Source organism: Parasteatoda tepidariorum, chromosome 6 (assembly GCF_982258835.1).
Source record: "Parasteatoda tepidariorum strain Cologne lab strain chromosome 6, Ptep-v5.0, whole genome shotgun sequence".
Lineage (NCBI taxonomy): Eukaryota > Metazoa > Arthropoda > Arachnida > Araneae > Theridiidae > Parasteatoda > Parasteatoda tepidariorum.
In genome coordinates this window covers 101,395,072-101,410,366 of record NC_141760.1, presented here as the reverse complement: position 1 = coordinate 101,410,366, position 15,295 = coordinate 101,395,072, and the positions used below count along the sequence as shown (strand labels likewise).

General features: G+C 30.7%; 1 protein-coding gene across 3 annotated transcripts in view; it reads left to right on the top strand.

The window, feature by feature from the left end:
* LOC107449359 (E3 ubiquitin-protein ligase RNF13) overlaps nt 1-15,295 on the top strand; it is a 20,235-nt gene extending 4,940 nt beyond the window's left edge. For all 3 annotated transcript variants that reach the window (XM_087166300.1, XM_016064864.5, XM_043047499.3), the window contains 7 exons: nt 633-761; nt 2,225-2,306; nt 3,826-3,919; nt 8,439-8,562; nt 10,525-10,618; nt 11,844-11,924; nt 13,500-15,295. In XM_087166300.1, the coding sequence (XP_087022426.1) occupies nt 633-761; nt 2,225-2,306; nt 3,826-3,919; nt 8,439-8,562; nt 10,525-10,618; nt 11,844-11,924; nt 13,500-14,044 (1,149 nt within the window). In that variant the 3' untranslated portion in view covers nt 14,045-15,295. The remainder of the gene's footprint in view (nt 1-632; nt 762-2,224; nt 2,307-3,825; nt 3,920-8,438; nt 8,563-10,524; nt 10,619-11,843; nt 11,925-13,499) is intronic.

The following is a 15,295-nucleotide window of genomic DNA, read 5'->3' as shown; positions in this document are numbered from 1 at the left end:
ATTTGTATGGTCCTTAAAAAACGCTTCTTTTAAAAAAATCTGGGTTGTTAAAAAAAAAAAATTTTTTTTTTTTAATCGCTTGCAATATTTAACTGCCGAAAAATTTATTCATCAAAAATTGAAAAATCTGATTATTTTTTTTTAAAAAACAGAAACAGTGTAGCAAAGAGAGCTCTTGATAAATTTATATACCATCTATATATCAATTTTATAATGAACGAAACTCTTGTGTTTTGAAAAATGTGTGTGTTTCTATATTTTAAGAATTTTACGTGTTGTAATAATATTGTATTTAAAAAAAAACAAATAGGTTTTTAAAAACTGTGTTGAAATCTATGACGATATCTAACTGCCAAAAACATTAATCAATAAAAGAACATACACTTTATATTGCAAATTAAGCTCATCAAAAAAGGTGTAATTGTATTCAAAATATCAATGTTGAAATGGCACAAAAAACTGATAAATAACTAAATAAATTATGATAAAACCATGCAAACTCACTTTATAATTGCTGCAAATGAAGCTTTTCGCATATCGGGCTTTGCAACCAGTTTTAAAAGGTCATGCAGGGTGGTGTATTTCTCACTTTATATTGGTTTTTATTTTTCTAATTTTTTTTTCTTTCCTAGGGTTATGTGGTCGCAGCAGAACCCCTTGATGCCTGCAGTCCTCTTGTCCCTCCCACATTTTTAACTAACTTTACTGTCGGAAAATTTGTTCTCATTAATGGCACTGAAACTTGTGGATTCTCAAAAAAAGTAAGTTTTTATTATTAGTGATTTTTCTATGGGTTGTTATCCAAATATATTTCTAGTTTTAATCCATAAACTATGTTTTTATCTGGATTTGTAAAATAACTTTTATTTACCTAAAATATTTGCCTGGAAAAGGTTATTTTGAAACTAACGCACTTCTTGCATACTCCACTGATTTTATAGTTATACAGTGTAAAGTCGCGTATCCGGAATCGGTGGGACTTCCAGAAGTCCGTATAATAGATTTTTCCTTGTAATAGACCCCCGAGGTAAACAAAGCTTAAAATGATTTAATAAACGATCTGAATCTAAGAAGCAAAAATTAAGTAAACGTTATTTTTAAGGGGAATAATGTTTTAGCATTAGAAGATCTAATCAATCAAATATAAAATATTAGAAAAAAAATATTATTGCTGAAAATATGGAAAACGAAAAAAATTTAACAGTTATGAAAATATTAATCCGCCATTTTGAACTAGAACGATTCAAGCAGGAAGGGGAAATTCATGTCATTCTGGAACAAAGCTTAAAATGATCTAAATCTAAGAAGCAAAAAATAAATAAACATTATTTTTAAGGGGAATGATGTTTTAGTATTAGAATATCTAATCAATAAAACATGAAATATTAGAAAAAAAGTATTATTGCTTAAAATATAGAAAACGAAAAAAAATTGACATATGAAAATAATAATCCGCCATTTTTAACTAGAATGATTCAAGCAAGAAAGGGAAATTCCCGTCATTCATTAAGGTGGGTAGGGGGAGGAGAAAAATTCATCCTGACTTGATCCTATGGTGGGGTATCTTTTCATAGAAGAAGGTTGACATTGTCAAAAACAACTCTCCCCACGTAGATGCCCTTCGGACGTGATGTGAACATTACCTTAGCAGAAACCTTCCACCTCGATATGAACACGTTCTTGACAGTAATCCCCATTTTGATCTGAACACGCCTACTTCGATGGATGATCCACATTGCTACTTGTGACTGCGACATTATCCACCTCCTCACGCTGTTGCTACTGAGTTTCGATCACACACAGTGCTGGCCTGTATACATTCAACTGTTAATGGCAGCTCGGGAGCGACCACGACCGTGAACTTTATACAGCTCTCACAATCAGCAGCTCTCCCGGCTACTAGCAAAACAGCAATGAATCAACTAGTGGTTCTATCACATTCATCATCATCTAGTGGTTCATCGAATTCTATCACAGATATATTTCTGGTGGGGGAGTACTGTAGTGTAGCTACCACTACAAAAATATAATTCCAATTCTTTAGTATATGAGACATGTTAACTCGACTCTATGTCGGGGTACCTTTTCATTGGGGTACCATTCAAGGTTTATGTTGTCGAAAACAGCTCTCCCCACACATTTTATTCATAGTCTTTATTTGGCTGTATATTTTATTTAGAAAGCTCTCTGTGAAAAAGTAATAAACTATTTTTGATTCTTTTAGGTCATTAGTGCTCAAAAAGCTGGATATGATTTAGCTATCATATTTGATCCATTCCCTATGCCCTTTGAATTCCTTCGAGTTGGTAAGTATTTTAAACATATTCCTCCAAAAAAAAATTTTACTAATCTTTGAGTATCTGGTTTTATTATATTGATATAGTCAACCATATTAAAGCAAGCAGGCTCAAGGCAAACTAATTTTTGAATTCCATTTAAATTATGTCTGATTATAAATGTTTTTAAATATCGATAACATATATAAGTTCAACATGAAATATCTCTTAAGGTGTCCTTAAGTTTCATAGCTTTTTGAGAAAAATTAACTTCTAACTGTAATAGATAAAGAAATTGAATTCTATTTCAATGAGAGTAGGTAGTTTTGAAAAATACTCCATACCTTTAAATCCTTTTCTGCCTATCATAAATGGAAGGTGTTGTACCCAGTTAAAATTTATAGTTATTACTGTAATATAGTTTTTGTATTAAATGAGATGTTGACTTCCTTGTGTTTAAAATATTTCAGATATTATGTAATAGTTCGCTTTAAATTTATAGTATTTTGTAAAATCTATTGGATTTTTCTTTTCCTGTTGACAACTAAGCTATTAAAGTGTTTATGTGCCAACTGCAAATATTTTTTTTCTGTTTTCAATAGAAAAATATGCCTAAGCTTGGTGCGTAGCTTTTTTTAAAAGTGCTTAAAGTGCTTATTTTTGATTTTCATTTTTTAAAAGTGCTTAATTTTTCCTTTTTCAAGCATGACAGTTTTTTCTTTACCATATCGATTTTCGGCACGTCTAATGCAAAAGCGTACTTTTCACATTGTTCTATTCAACGTTTTCACAATTCATTCAACCACAATCTATTTCGACGTATCGTCTGTCCATAGCGTATGAAAGGACCCATTATTTTACATATTTGACTAAATACTTGCGAGTCTGCATGTGCGTTCTACTGAGCTGGCTTCGGTGAGATTATTGCACTCTCATGTACAACTCTGCTGTATTTTGCAAGATATTTTCCATTTCAGGCTTCATTTTCCACCCTTTCATACCGAACTGAAAAATCTCAATCTTTTTATGGTGGCTAATATAATCAAGAAAAGAGTTCTTTGTCAGAAACTAGTTATTTTATCATGATCATGTTAAGTTTTTAAAAATTATTTTGTATTTTGTTAATGTATATAGTGCTTAAAAATATTTTTTGAATGCTTAAAAAGTACTTAAAAGGTGCTTATTTTTTAATGAAAGATTTGGCTATGCACCCTGCTAAGCTCCAAGTTTTCTCCATCCTATTCAATCTGAAAATAAAGTTAAGCAGGAAAATGTTTGCAATTTTATAAAAGTTGTATTTAAAATTAAACAATATAATTGATGATAAAGTTTATTCAACCTGTCAGTGATCGGATGATCCATTCATTTTACGTACTTCTCTTGATACAGTTTATGCTATTTGCTCTGAACTAGTTTACTTGAACCAATTTAAGGTGTTTTTTCTTTATGTTTCTTAAATTATGTATATTTTATAAACAATGCTCATATTTTTTTTTAACTGAAAGGGCCATATTTATAGCTTGAGAAAATAAAAATTTTTTTCTTACAGTTTCCTATCCAAAAATTGAAATAAGCATTCAAGTTGTATTCATTTCTTTCATGGATGGGATTACAATTAAAGAAAACTATTTATATAATAACAGGTAATTTAAAAACTTTTCTGAAGTGCTTGAAAAGTAATTATGTCACCTAATTTAGAAGAGACGGAAAATCAGGTGTGGTTGGAGTAATATTGACCAATTGAAGATGAAAACTGGATCATAATTAATAAAACTTTTATTTAGTAGTATTTGTAGAGCTCGAGATACAAAATATTATTTTTATCCATAGGACTTTAAGTTGTATAAATTTTGCGTAAAAAATATTAATAAGGACAGGCCATGGGAGACAAATCCCCCATGACCTGTCTAATCAAAAGCCAAATTAAAAAGTAATTGAATTTTTCCCAACAGACAGTTAGAATCATGTGAAGAGATCCAAGGTTGGTAGTTTATCGAAAAGTAACATAGTCAAAAATAAAGCCAACCCCCCATGATCAATATTAGGTTTGAAAATACCTTGGCGATCGCGAATCGCCAACAAGACTGAGAATTATTATAACCATATAACTGAAACATATTTGTGGTAAGAAATTTAAGAATAAAGAGTTATAAATAGATTTTTGTTTTCGATTAGGCGCGGCAGTGAATTAATAAGTCTGCATTAATATTGAAATAAAAAGTTAGCCGTTACATTGATCGATAAGAAAAGAATAAAATATTTTATGTTCACTTTAAATTAATATTAACTAATTGATTTAATTTAAATATAATTCAATTAAAGAATGATTAAAAAAAGTAAGTTTAAGTAATTAAAGATATTTTAAAAGTTAGGAAATATGTAATGCCAATTGTGGCATCATGATACTTAAACCTTTAATGAAAAATTTAACTAATGTTGAGAGGCAGAAAATCATTAACTATTCTGCGATTCAGGGAAAAGGGGATAAGTCAGTATAAAGAAAGTACAAATATCACACATATCACGTAAACATATAAACTTGAAGTAAACATCATCCAACCAGTTCCGTGTTCTATCTTTTAATGTTCATAGTCCTCGTGGCAGAATCCTACCGACCCTGCGATATTGTAGCAGAACGTTACGAGTTCTTGCAGAAAGATTTTTCATTTGGGAGGTAAAAAATTTTGCTTTTCTTTGCTGCAGAAATTTTCGAAAGACTTTATCTTTTCTTACATCCAAAAGTTGCGTTTCTCACGCATCGGAGTGTAAAAAAATGCTTATGATTTTTCTGATATCATTTGAGAATAATGAAAAATAAAGAATGATAAAGAAAAAAAATTGGTTTTCTTCTCTGTAGAAATTTTTGTTCTATTTTTTCATGCGGTTTTTCACTACTGATTTCCACGTAGATTTTTCCGATATCTTTAACACATTATTTTTTAGAACAACCGTATCTCGAAACAAAGTGCTGAAACTTTTTCTGGTAGTTGCTGCTATAGATTTCACGATTTTTTATATATATTTTTAATGGGTGAAAAAGGAATCCTTGCAAAATACGAAAAAGAAAATAATTCTTGTGTTATCTTCCGACAAAATGGGAGAATATCGCCCATGATATTATAATAATAAGAAAAAAATATTGCATACTCAATTTGAAAAATTATTTTATTTGATCCGATGTTTTAAATTTTATTTCTTGTAATTTCTTGTCTCCTAAGTTAACACTTCTGTTACTTCAAATTTGTAGCATGTATATTTGTAATTTTTAAGTGTCTTGCAGAAAGAAATTAGTATTAGAGAGGTATGTCGCAGAAAGCTTTGAAAAACCTCTGCCACAGGGGTCATGGTCAATGCTGGTACCCCTCTCTCCGAACTTCCACAACCAACGTGAGAAATGTGCGCCTTGTTGAGTACACACGCCAATTGTTTAATTGTCATCCGAAATAAAACTCATGACTATCAGTTCTACACCAGCATGCCTTAACAAACTGCACCACCAGAGATAAACATTTAAATTTTAAATTATTACTAGGGATATTCTTTGCCTTAAAAAAAACAGTCTTAATGTCCTAAAAATTGCAAAAGAAAAAATTATACTTAAAATAGACTTATTACAATGTAATACAATAACACTTATTACAATAACACTTATTACAATGTAATTGCAAATCTTGTATCATCTTTATTTGTATATGAATGCTTATTTTAAAAATTCCAGTTTTGGGATCTTCCACAAATGATGTAAATATATGTAGTTAACAGTAACTCTGTTTACACGCTCTAACATGCTAAATACACCAAAAATCATAAGGAGGGAATAATCTTTACTGCAGAAATTTTTTGAAAGATTTTATCTTTTCTTGAATTATATTGAAAAGATGCCTTTCTCCCGCATCGGATTAAAAAAAAAGTTCTTGTGATTTTTCTATTCTCATTTAAGAAAAATGTAAAATGAAGTAAAAAATTTGGTTTTCTTTTCTGCAGGTGTGATATTTTTTTATACGATATTATTACAACTGAATCTCGAAATGAAAACACACGTTTAGTAACCTCTTTTTGAAGAGTCCAATTCACATGATTTTGTAGTTGATCTTTTTTCCTTTTTTGGTGGTTACTGCTATGGATTTCATGATTTTTTTAATTCTTTTTAATTTGATGATGATTGTTCCTGATGATGATTTTTTCCTATAAAATGCGAGAATATTGCCCATAATATTAGAATAAAAAAATATAGTACAGTAGGGAACCGATTATCCGGAACGGTCGGGACCATCGGTATTATATCGGTTAGAATAAAAAAATATAGTACAGTAGGGAACCGATTATCCGGAACGGTCGGGACCATCGGTATTCCGGATAACTGATTTTTCCGGTTTTCTGAATCGCTACAAAAAGCCGTTTTTTTTATTGTTAAACCCAACTAAAAAAAAATAAAAATTAATCTTAAAAATAAGAAAAAACAATGAAGTAATGAACTAATGATTATTTCCAAAATGATGCTAGGGTAAACATCTTTAAAAAAAGAAAGAAAAATCGTAAAATCTTATGAGGAAAATTTTTTTTAAAAAAATGGCGATAAAATGTATCGAATTTTGTTCCGGTTTTTTGGTTTTCTGATTTCTGGATAACGGGTTCTGTACTGTATATTCAATTAACAACATTATTTTATTTAATCCGAAAAGTTCTTTTTTTTTTAAGTTAATGCTTTTGTTACTTTAAATTGGTAACATGTATATTTGTTATTTTTAAAAGTATCTTGCAGAAAAATGTTAGTATTAGAGAGGTATGTTGCAGAAAGACCGAAAAAATTCTGCCTCTGGAATGCATAATTTTCATTATGAATCGATCCAAAAACGTTTTCCAACTTAATAGCAGTATTTTTCATTAGAAACAAATGGTAATTAAAACTTATTGATGCTAATGTATAATTTTATTTTATCTCTTTATGTGAACATAACATACTATGCAGTTTTCACTTTTGCGTGTTTTATTCTACCATTAGTGAAGTATTATTTTAATTGATATGGTCAACATTATGAGTTAGTTCAGAATATAGTGTGTCATACTATCTTTTAAAATGATCACTTGATTTTGATCTTTTAAGGACAATTTTGGTTTTTTGTTCTTCGTTGAACTGTTATTGAATAAATTACTAATAGCCCTGTAGCAGAATTTTCCAGAACTATCTGCGACAAAACTCTCTAGCACTAGTATCTTTATGCAAGATATGCTTTTAATAATACCGAACATATATGCTACTAATTTAACAACGCTACTAATTTAAAATAAGAAACATAACTGTGTTTACAAAGGAAAAATCATATAATTTTTTTTAATTGAACATGTAATAATTTTTTATTCTAATATTATTCGTGATATTTTCGCATTTTTTCGGAGGGGGAGGGATGCACAAATTATTTCCTTCTTCACATTTTGTAAATAATCATAATAAAAAAAATCATGAAATCCGTAGTAGTAATTGCCCTAAATGATCGACTCCTCAAACGTGTGTTTTGTTTCAAGATTAGGTTGTTATAAATATGATCATATAAAAGTATCAGATTTAAGTACTACAGAGAAATCAATAGCAATAACTGCCAAAAATTCGATAGAATTATTGCCTTAAAAAGTAAATTCTGAAATGCTCGATATTGTTTTTCCATATTGTTTGAAGCATATCAGGATGTTTAATATCCACGTAAAATATGAATAACTGCTGAAATCAATAATATTGGTGTAAATTACAGTAATATCGGCGTTAATTGATCTCGTCAAAAAATTATTATCTAAATGCATAATTCAAATATTGCATGCAAATTTCTATAGAAAAGTAACTTTTTTTTTTTACTTTTCAAAAGAAAAATCTTTCTGCAAGAACTCTTTGACATTCTGCCACAATGTCGCTGTGTCTCTGCGATTCCGCCACAGGGCTGATAGCATTTTTTTTTTCTAATCACGAAATCTCCTTTTTTATGTATTATATCTTTATTTTTAAAATGTAAGATTTCTATTATTAAATTGGGACTCGCTCTTAGTTAAAAACGGACTTGGAAATTTGTAAGTCCTGGGTTCAAAAGACCCATAGTGTCCAAAGTCTAGTAGAATCACTGTAGTAACATCTAAATTCAGTGTTAAAATCTGCATGTTTTTGTTTACTTTCAGTTATGCTTACAATTTTAAGTTAAAAATCAAGCCCAATACTCCTGATATAACTTATTATATGTACTTGTTTGGAGCTGTCATCGGGGTGTGTTTCTTTGTCATGTTGCTCTTTATGATGTGTCTGGTGAGTGTATTTATGAATAATTTTTTTTCTCTCAATTATATTACTTAGAAAATGACTGCTAATTTGAAATACACTATCTGGGCAACCAGTGGTATCAAAATTCTGTAGCTTTTTTAAAAAGTGCTTAATTTTTTAATTTTCGAAAATGATATTTTCTTTTTTACAGTTTCGATTTTTGCCACGTATTATGCAAAAGCGTGCTTTTCACACTGGTCTATTTAACATTTTTACAACTCATTCAACCACAATCCATTTTGGCATACTGTCAGTCCATAGCGTATGAAAGCGCCCATTATTTTACATGTTTGATGAAATACTTGTGAGTCTGCATAAACGTCTATTGAGCTGGATTCGGTGAGATTGTTGCACTTTCATGTGCAACTCTGCTGCATTCTCAATTTCGGACTTCTTTTTCCACCCTCTCATATCAAACCAAAAAATCTCTTGAATATTTTATAATGGCTAATATAATCAAGAAAAGAGTTCTTTGTCAGAAACAAGTTATTTTATCATGATCATGTAAAGTCTTTGAAAATTATTTTGCATTTTGTTAATGCATGTAGTGCTTAAAAATATTTTTGAGTGCTTAAAAAGTACTTGAAAGGTGCTTATTTTTTGTTGAAAGATTTGACTACGCACCCTGGCACATATTAATATGATGTTGGTTCCCCTTTTACATCTTTGACTGCCTGCACACGTCTAGGAAGATTTTCCTCCAGTTTTTGATAGGTGACCATTGGAATTGACTTCCATAACAGCTGAAGTGTTTGCTTGCAGTGAGGAGGGTCAATTTGGCTAGCTACCTAATCTCTTATTCGTCCCAAAGGTGTTCTACGGGATTTAGAATGGGGCTCTGCAAAGGCTGGTTCAGTTTTTAAACACCCACTTCGTCAATTATACTTATCAGCAAGCTGGTGTGATAAAAATTATTCTTTCTTTTATTTATATATATATATATATATATATATATATATATATACATATATATATATATATATATATATATATATATATATATATACATATATATATATATATATATATATATATATATATATATATATATATATATATATATATATATGTGTGTGTGTGTGTGTGTGTGTGAAAGTATAAATTAAATTTTTTTTTTTTTTTACCCAGAAAATAACTGATTTTTTGAAATATCAATTAAAGGATCAACTTTACAAACTAGGTATTTATTCTATCATTAAAAACTAGTTACAATTTTCTTCAACGAATAACACTGTTAATTGAAAACAGTTAGTAAAACTATGTTCTCAATCATTTGATCTCTTCTTCAATTGTTTATTATATATCATCAATTTCTTGCAGTTTGTTGTCTTGCACAACACAATGATAGTCCACATGTTATTCTTCAAGTTGAACTTTTATGAATTCTAAAGTGTTTATTTCAGATCTATTAATATCTTATCAATGTTCTCACTTTTAGAGAATTGGATGATTTTTGTTATTTTAGTTCATATACTTATGTTTATGCACACGAAAACTATCTATTCAGTTATTTACAAAAATGCATAAGCACAAAAAACTACCTGTTTAATTATTTTTAATTTGAGCCGCTGAAGCATTTATGTAATTCCACTGCCTTTGCTTATGAAAATCGAAATTAACTTTGGTGAGATAGACCGAAACATTTTTATACAAATTTAAAGGCGCTGGTTATCTATTGCTTATTGACGGCAATTGCAATAAGTAATGGCTGTGAAAATTTTAATTATTAAATATTTACATAATTATAAATTATTACATCGTAGTAAGCTCTAATTAACAATCAAAAAGCTACGAGTGGCTAGGAGGAGAATTGATGTTCAATTAACTAATTAAAATGTTGCTCAGCCGAGGGCACTGTTGAAATACCTAATGAAAGTTCAAGTAAAACTGAACAATTATAATTTTTTTTCAATTGCAAAGTTTTAGTTCTTTTCATACTTATTTCAGCTCATTAAGTGTATCCAAGAAAGAAGGCGCAGACGTCGGAATAGGTTGTCAAGTCGTCAAATAAAGCAAATACCTACTGCCAAATTCACTAAAGGTAACTTTTGCATGGTATTAATTCTATGCACTAAGCTTTCATTTATTTTTAATAAAGCTATATGAGCTATATTTTTATGATTAATACTTATTTGTTCATGTGCTCATGTTTTTTGTATATAAGAATAATTAGGTATAGATTAATGCTTTTTTTTTTTTTTACTTCTCTAGAACTTATTGTATAAATCAAAATATTTTTTCTCACTTATTCTTATAACTTTTAAATAGTGTATTCTATTAACTGTTACATAATTGAATAATGATAAAAAAAATTTAGTGTTTGGTATAAAAAATTTGCACTCTTGAAAACTGGGTAAATTTAAATGAAGGAATTAAAGATTTTATCTAAATTTACTGAATAATTTCAAAGAAATAAAATTCAAATTAGAGCCATATTAATTTTTTTTCTCTTTAAAACTATTTATCTAAGTAATAAGGAACTGATTATTGAGACTTGTTTTCCAGTTCATGGTATAATGGAACAAAAATAAAAGTTAAATTAAAAAAGGAAAAATAAATGATAAAATAAGATATCTCCCCGCATAATCTTTGTTGTTCTAATTATCAGATTTCCACCTAGTGCAAATCTTAATAGTTCAAAGGGAGATTGATCTTGAATATGCTAATTAGTGCAGACGATAATTTAAGTTCTGAAATCAAACACAAAGACATACTTTCTCTCAATATCTATACTTTTTTTCCCCAACAGATTTGAAGTTTTGACCATTAAAATATGGGAGATTGCTTCAATCTGAAAAATAGGACCACTAAAGTTTAGGCAGTGAAGCAGTCAAAAACTTGAGCTGCTTAATATTAATTTTACTTTTTGCATATTTTGCTACATCTTCGAAAGTTTTTATGCATATCAAAAAATTTAGACAACTATAAAATTTGTTTATCCAAAGATAAATGAAAATGTCCTTCTCGTTCTTTTGCTACCTGGGTGTTTTCCTTGAGAATAAATTATCAAGGAGGACATGTGCTGAAGAAACTGCAAGAAAATGTAAAAAAAATAGGCTTAAACCCTTTTAAGAGATTAACTGGTGTCACCTGGGAATCTTCACCCGAATCTAGACTGATTGGTGTTCATTTCCATCTCTTTAGTAATTTTAGTTTACCTAAATAGAAAAGAAAAACAGTTTGAGTGCTTTTAAAAAATTACTTGAATTTTTTTGCAGCGTTTAAACAACTGTAGTTATTTATTTAAAAGGAATTTTTTCCCCTAGGTGATCAATATGATGTTTGTGCAATTTGCTTAGAGGATTACAATGAAGGAGATAAGTTAAGAATCTTGCCTTGTTCTCATGGTTTGTACAAAATTCTTTCAATTTTGTTTATCATGGTGTTCTGATTGCTACTCAAAAACAAGCCATAAAACATAAGCTAAATCTGTGATCCATTTCATTCTGTGTACCAATTTAAGCATTTCACAGAGATTTTTCCTACATTACTTAAATTTAATTGCACTTGCAAAATTATTTTTAGTCATAAAAGAAATACTAGATGATAATCAGAGGTCATTGTATTCCAGGAGTACCCCGAAATTCCGGGTTTTTTTGTATCTTTCTTCTGGGTCTAAAAACTAGCTATTTTTGCACAAATATCGTAGAGTTCCGACAAAATGTTGGAGCTATTATTCTTCTTTGGCTTTGACCAGCCATACTTTGTTCTTAATGTTTTTGCCATAGTTAGTAAGTAGGGATATCTCCTGTCAGGATGATTTTGCACTTAATTGTGTGACTGGACTTACTTTGTTTGTATCACCACATTGGTTAAGCAAAATTCATCATGAATATTTTATAAAACTAGGCATAAACTGAAAATATTGCAGTCACTTTAAATTTGTATAGTTATAAGAGTAATCGACACACTTGCCAAGTCTCCTGTTTTTTAATGAAGACTCCTGCATTTTACGACTATCTCTAGATTGCAATTTCCAGATTAGCAAGCAGTTGCAAAAAAAGTATCTCGTTTTTCGTAGTCAGGAGAATCTTCGAGGTCTGCTCCAAATGTCAAACTGAGCAGGCTTCTTCCGAACACATCCTCGACTGCTTGGGACTTTCCAGACAGGACATGTACTCAACCCCCCTCCTGGTCCTCGATTTCCTTAGGGTCAACCGTCTGATGGACTTTGTCTGACTTCGTCAGGCCACAACAACAACATAAGGATAAGCCACAACAACAACGACTATCTCCTGTTTACCTGCATATTCTCAAATTTCTCTGCATTTGTTGAAGAAGTTCAAAAAGAATTTTTTTTTTTTGGTGATCAAATATCCACTGATGGCAAACATACTTCTCTTATTCCTCAACAGATGGTGCAATTACCAGTACTGCAGTATGGTGAGTGTTAATTGTTTAAGTCGAGTTGCAATGGCTCATGGGGTAGAGCATTCGCCTTCCAATGAGGTGAACCCAGGTTCGAATCCCAGCGATGGCTAGTCGATATGAATTCCGCATCTGGCTTGCGCCTACCACAGTGCTAAAGTGAAATATCTTCAGCGGTAGACGGATCACAGTTTAGTGTCCCCTTGTTGTCAGGCTAACTGTGGATGGTTTTCGTGGTTTTCTTCAACATGTAACTCAAATGCGGGCTAGTTCTATCAAAAAGTCCTCCATGAAGTAAATTTCTCCCAATACTTGATCTAGGAGTTCCCTTGTCTTCTGGATTGCGTTCAAAATTACAAGGCTGCGGAGTTGAACTTTAGTAGTCGTAAACCCAAGAACTGGGTAGGTTAGTGAAATCTCCGTTATTTTATTCTCCGATGTTGGCAGGTATAAATCTAGTTTTTGCATTTTGTTTCCCATCTATGTTCGCAGCTATGTGTGATGATTGTGTGTATTTTTTTTTAAATAATAATAATTCTATTTTATAATTTTAGCATATCATACAAAATGCATTGATCCTTGGTTAATGCACAATCGTAGAAATTGCCCTCTGTGCAAACGAAAAATCACGTTTGGAGACTCTGGTGATGACAGTGATTCAGACGATTCCGAGATGACATCCCCAGCTGAAAACACACCTCTGCTGTCATCTCGTCCTGGATCATCTTCGGCTGCTTATGCCACCATGACTAGGTCGGACAGGGTACTTTGCTCCGGCGAAAATACCCCTCTACTGGCACCGGAACGTCCAGCATCCTATTCAGGTACCACAACTGACCCTGATGACACTCCGGGAATTCCTGCTATTCATAGCCTTGCAGTGAGAAGAGCATTACAAATACATAGGCAGAGAGTTTTGCAGGATCTGGCCATAATATTTCCCTCTGGTTCGACTAACGTCGCTTCCGTGGCTGCGGATGGCGGGCAGCCATTCTCGGATGAGGAGCCTCTGCTGCCTCCAGTACAGCTCTCTATTAATAACACCTCAAGCCAGAATGTGGAATCGGAGCAGGTTACGGGAAATGATCTTATTGTCTAATCTTTCACTCTGGCAATGACCCTTATTGAATATTATTAAAATGAATGTGCCTTTAAAAATAATTGAAAAAAGGCCTTCTAAAGTCATACAAAAATCAATTTGAAAGGTCGGGATCCAAAAATTATGTGTGTTTGGAAGGATTTTGCTAGAAAACTACTGGACCAAACTGGGTGCAATCGAGTAGTTGAACATTTGAGACCATTGTGAGAATGCAATCTGAAAAATTTGATTGTTAACAAGTTAAATACTGTTAACTAGCTAAATCCTGAAAATGTATTGTTTATCTCAAATTGTAAAAAAAATAGAGATTTGTACAGTTAAAAGTAGTTTTAATTTAAAACTAAAATGAAATTTTAAAATAAGTATTGTTTGAATTCAAAATTATCTGACAACTTTTCTTAAGAAATATATATATACATTGATTATACAGAGTCATGATGTCTGCTCGTATTGTAAATTTTTCGGAGCCTTTTTAAAAATTCATTTAAAGAAGTAGGCTCGTTTACAAATTATGAGTCGAACGTTAATAATTAAGGAAGGAAATTTCAAAAACGCTATCAAAATCTACCTTATCAGTACTGAGAAAGGTGGTGCTGAAAACATCAAAACCGGTGAATTGCTTGAGGAAGCCGAGAGCAGTTGCAAGGCGACTATTCAAAACACATTCTAATTCCATTAGTTATTCAAACAGTTTTTGATGGGTTTTTTTTATGAAAACCAGTTTGATTACCTGATGGAATTTCCTTACTAGTGATTGAACATATGATGAGTTTTTCCTTTTTTAACCCTTTTGCAATGGGAGTTGCAATTGCGCCTTTATTGCTGTTAAGCCTAAATACATAAAATTACTGAAATATGAATTTATTTTTCAATATTTTACTGTAAAGTAGATAAACAAGTTATACTACATATATTTTTTACTCATATACTTTATTTACTTAAGTTTTTTCTTGTTTTATTACATTTAAACAATTTCTTTCAGTGTTTATTTACCATTTAATGACTTTTGATGTTTTTAGCTTTCAATTTTTATAATTTTACTTCAATGCATAAAAATAGTCTGATACATGCAGATTTGGCTTGTTAAATTTGTAATTAAATGACAGAAAATAAAAACAAATAAGGTAAGAGGCTTCTTAATATTGACTTTTTCAAATATTCTTATAATTTGAGTTATACCCTGTGCTCATTTTAAAGAGCCAACATAGAGCTTGCTATTCGGCAACATTCCAACATTTATACATTCAAAAA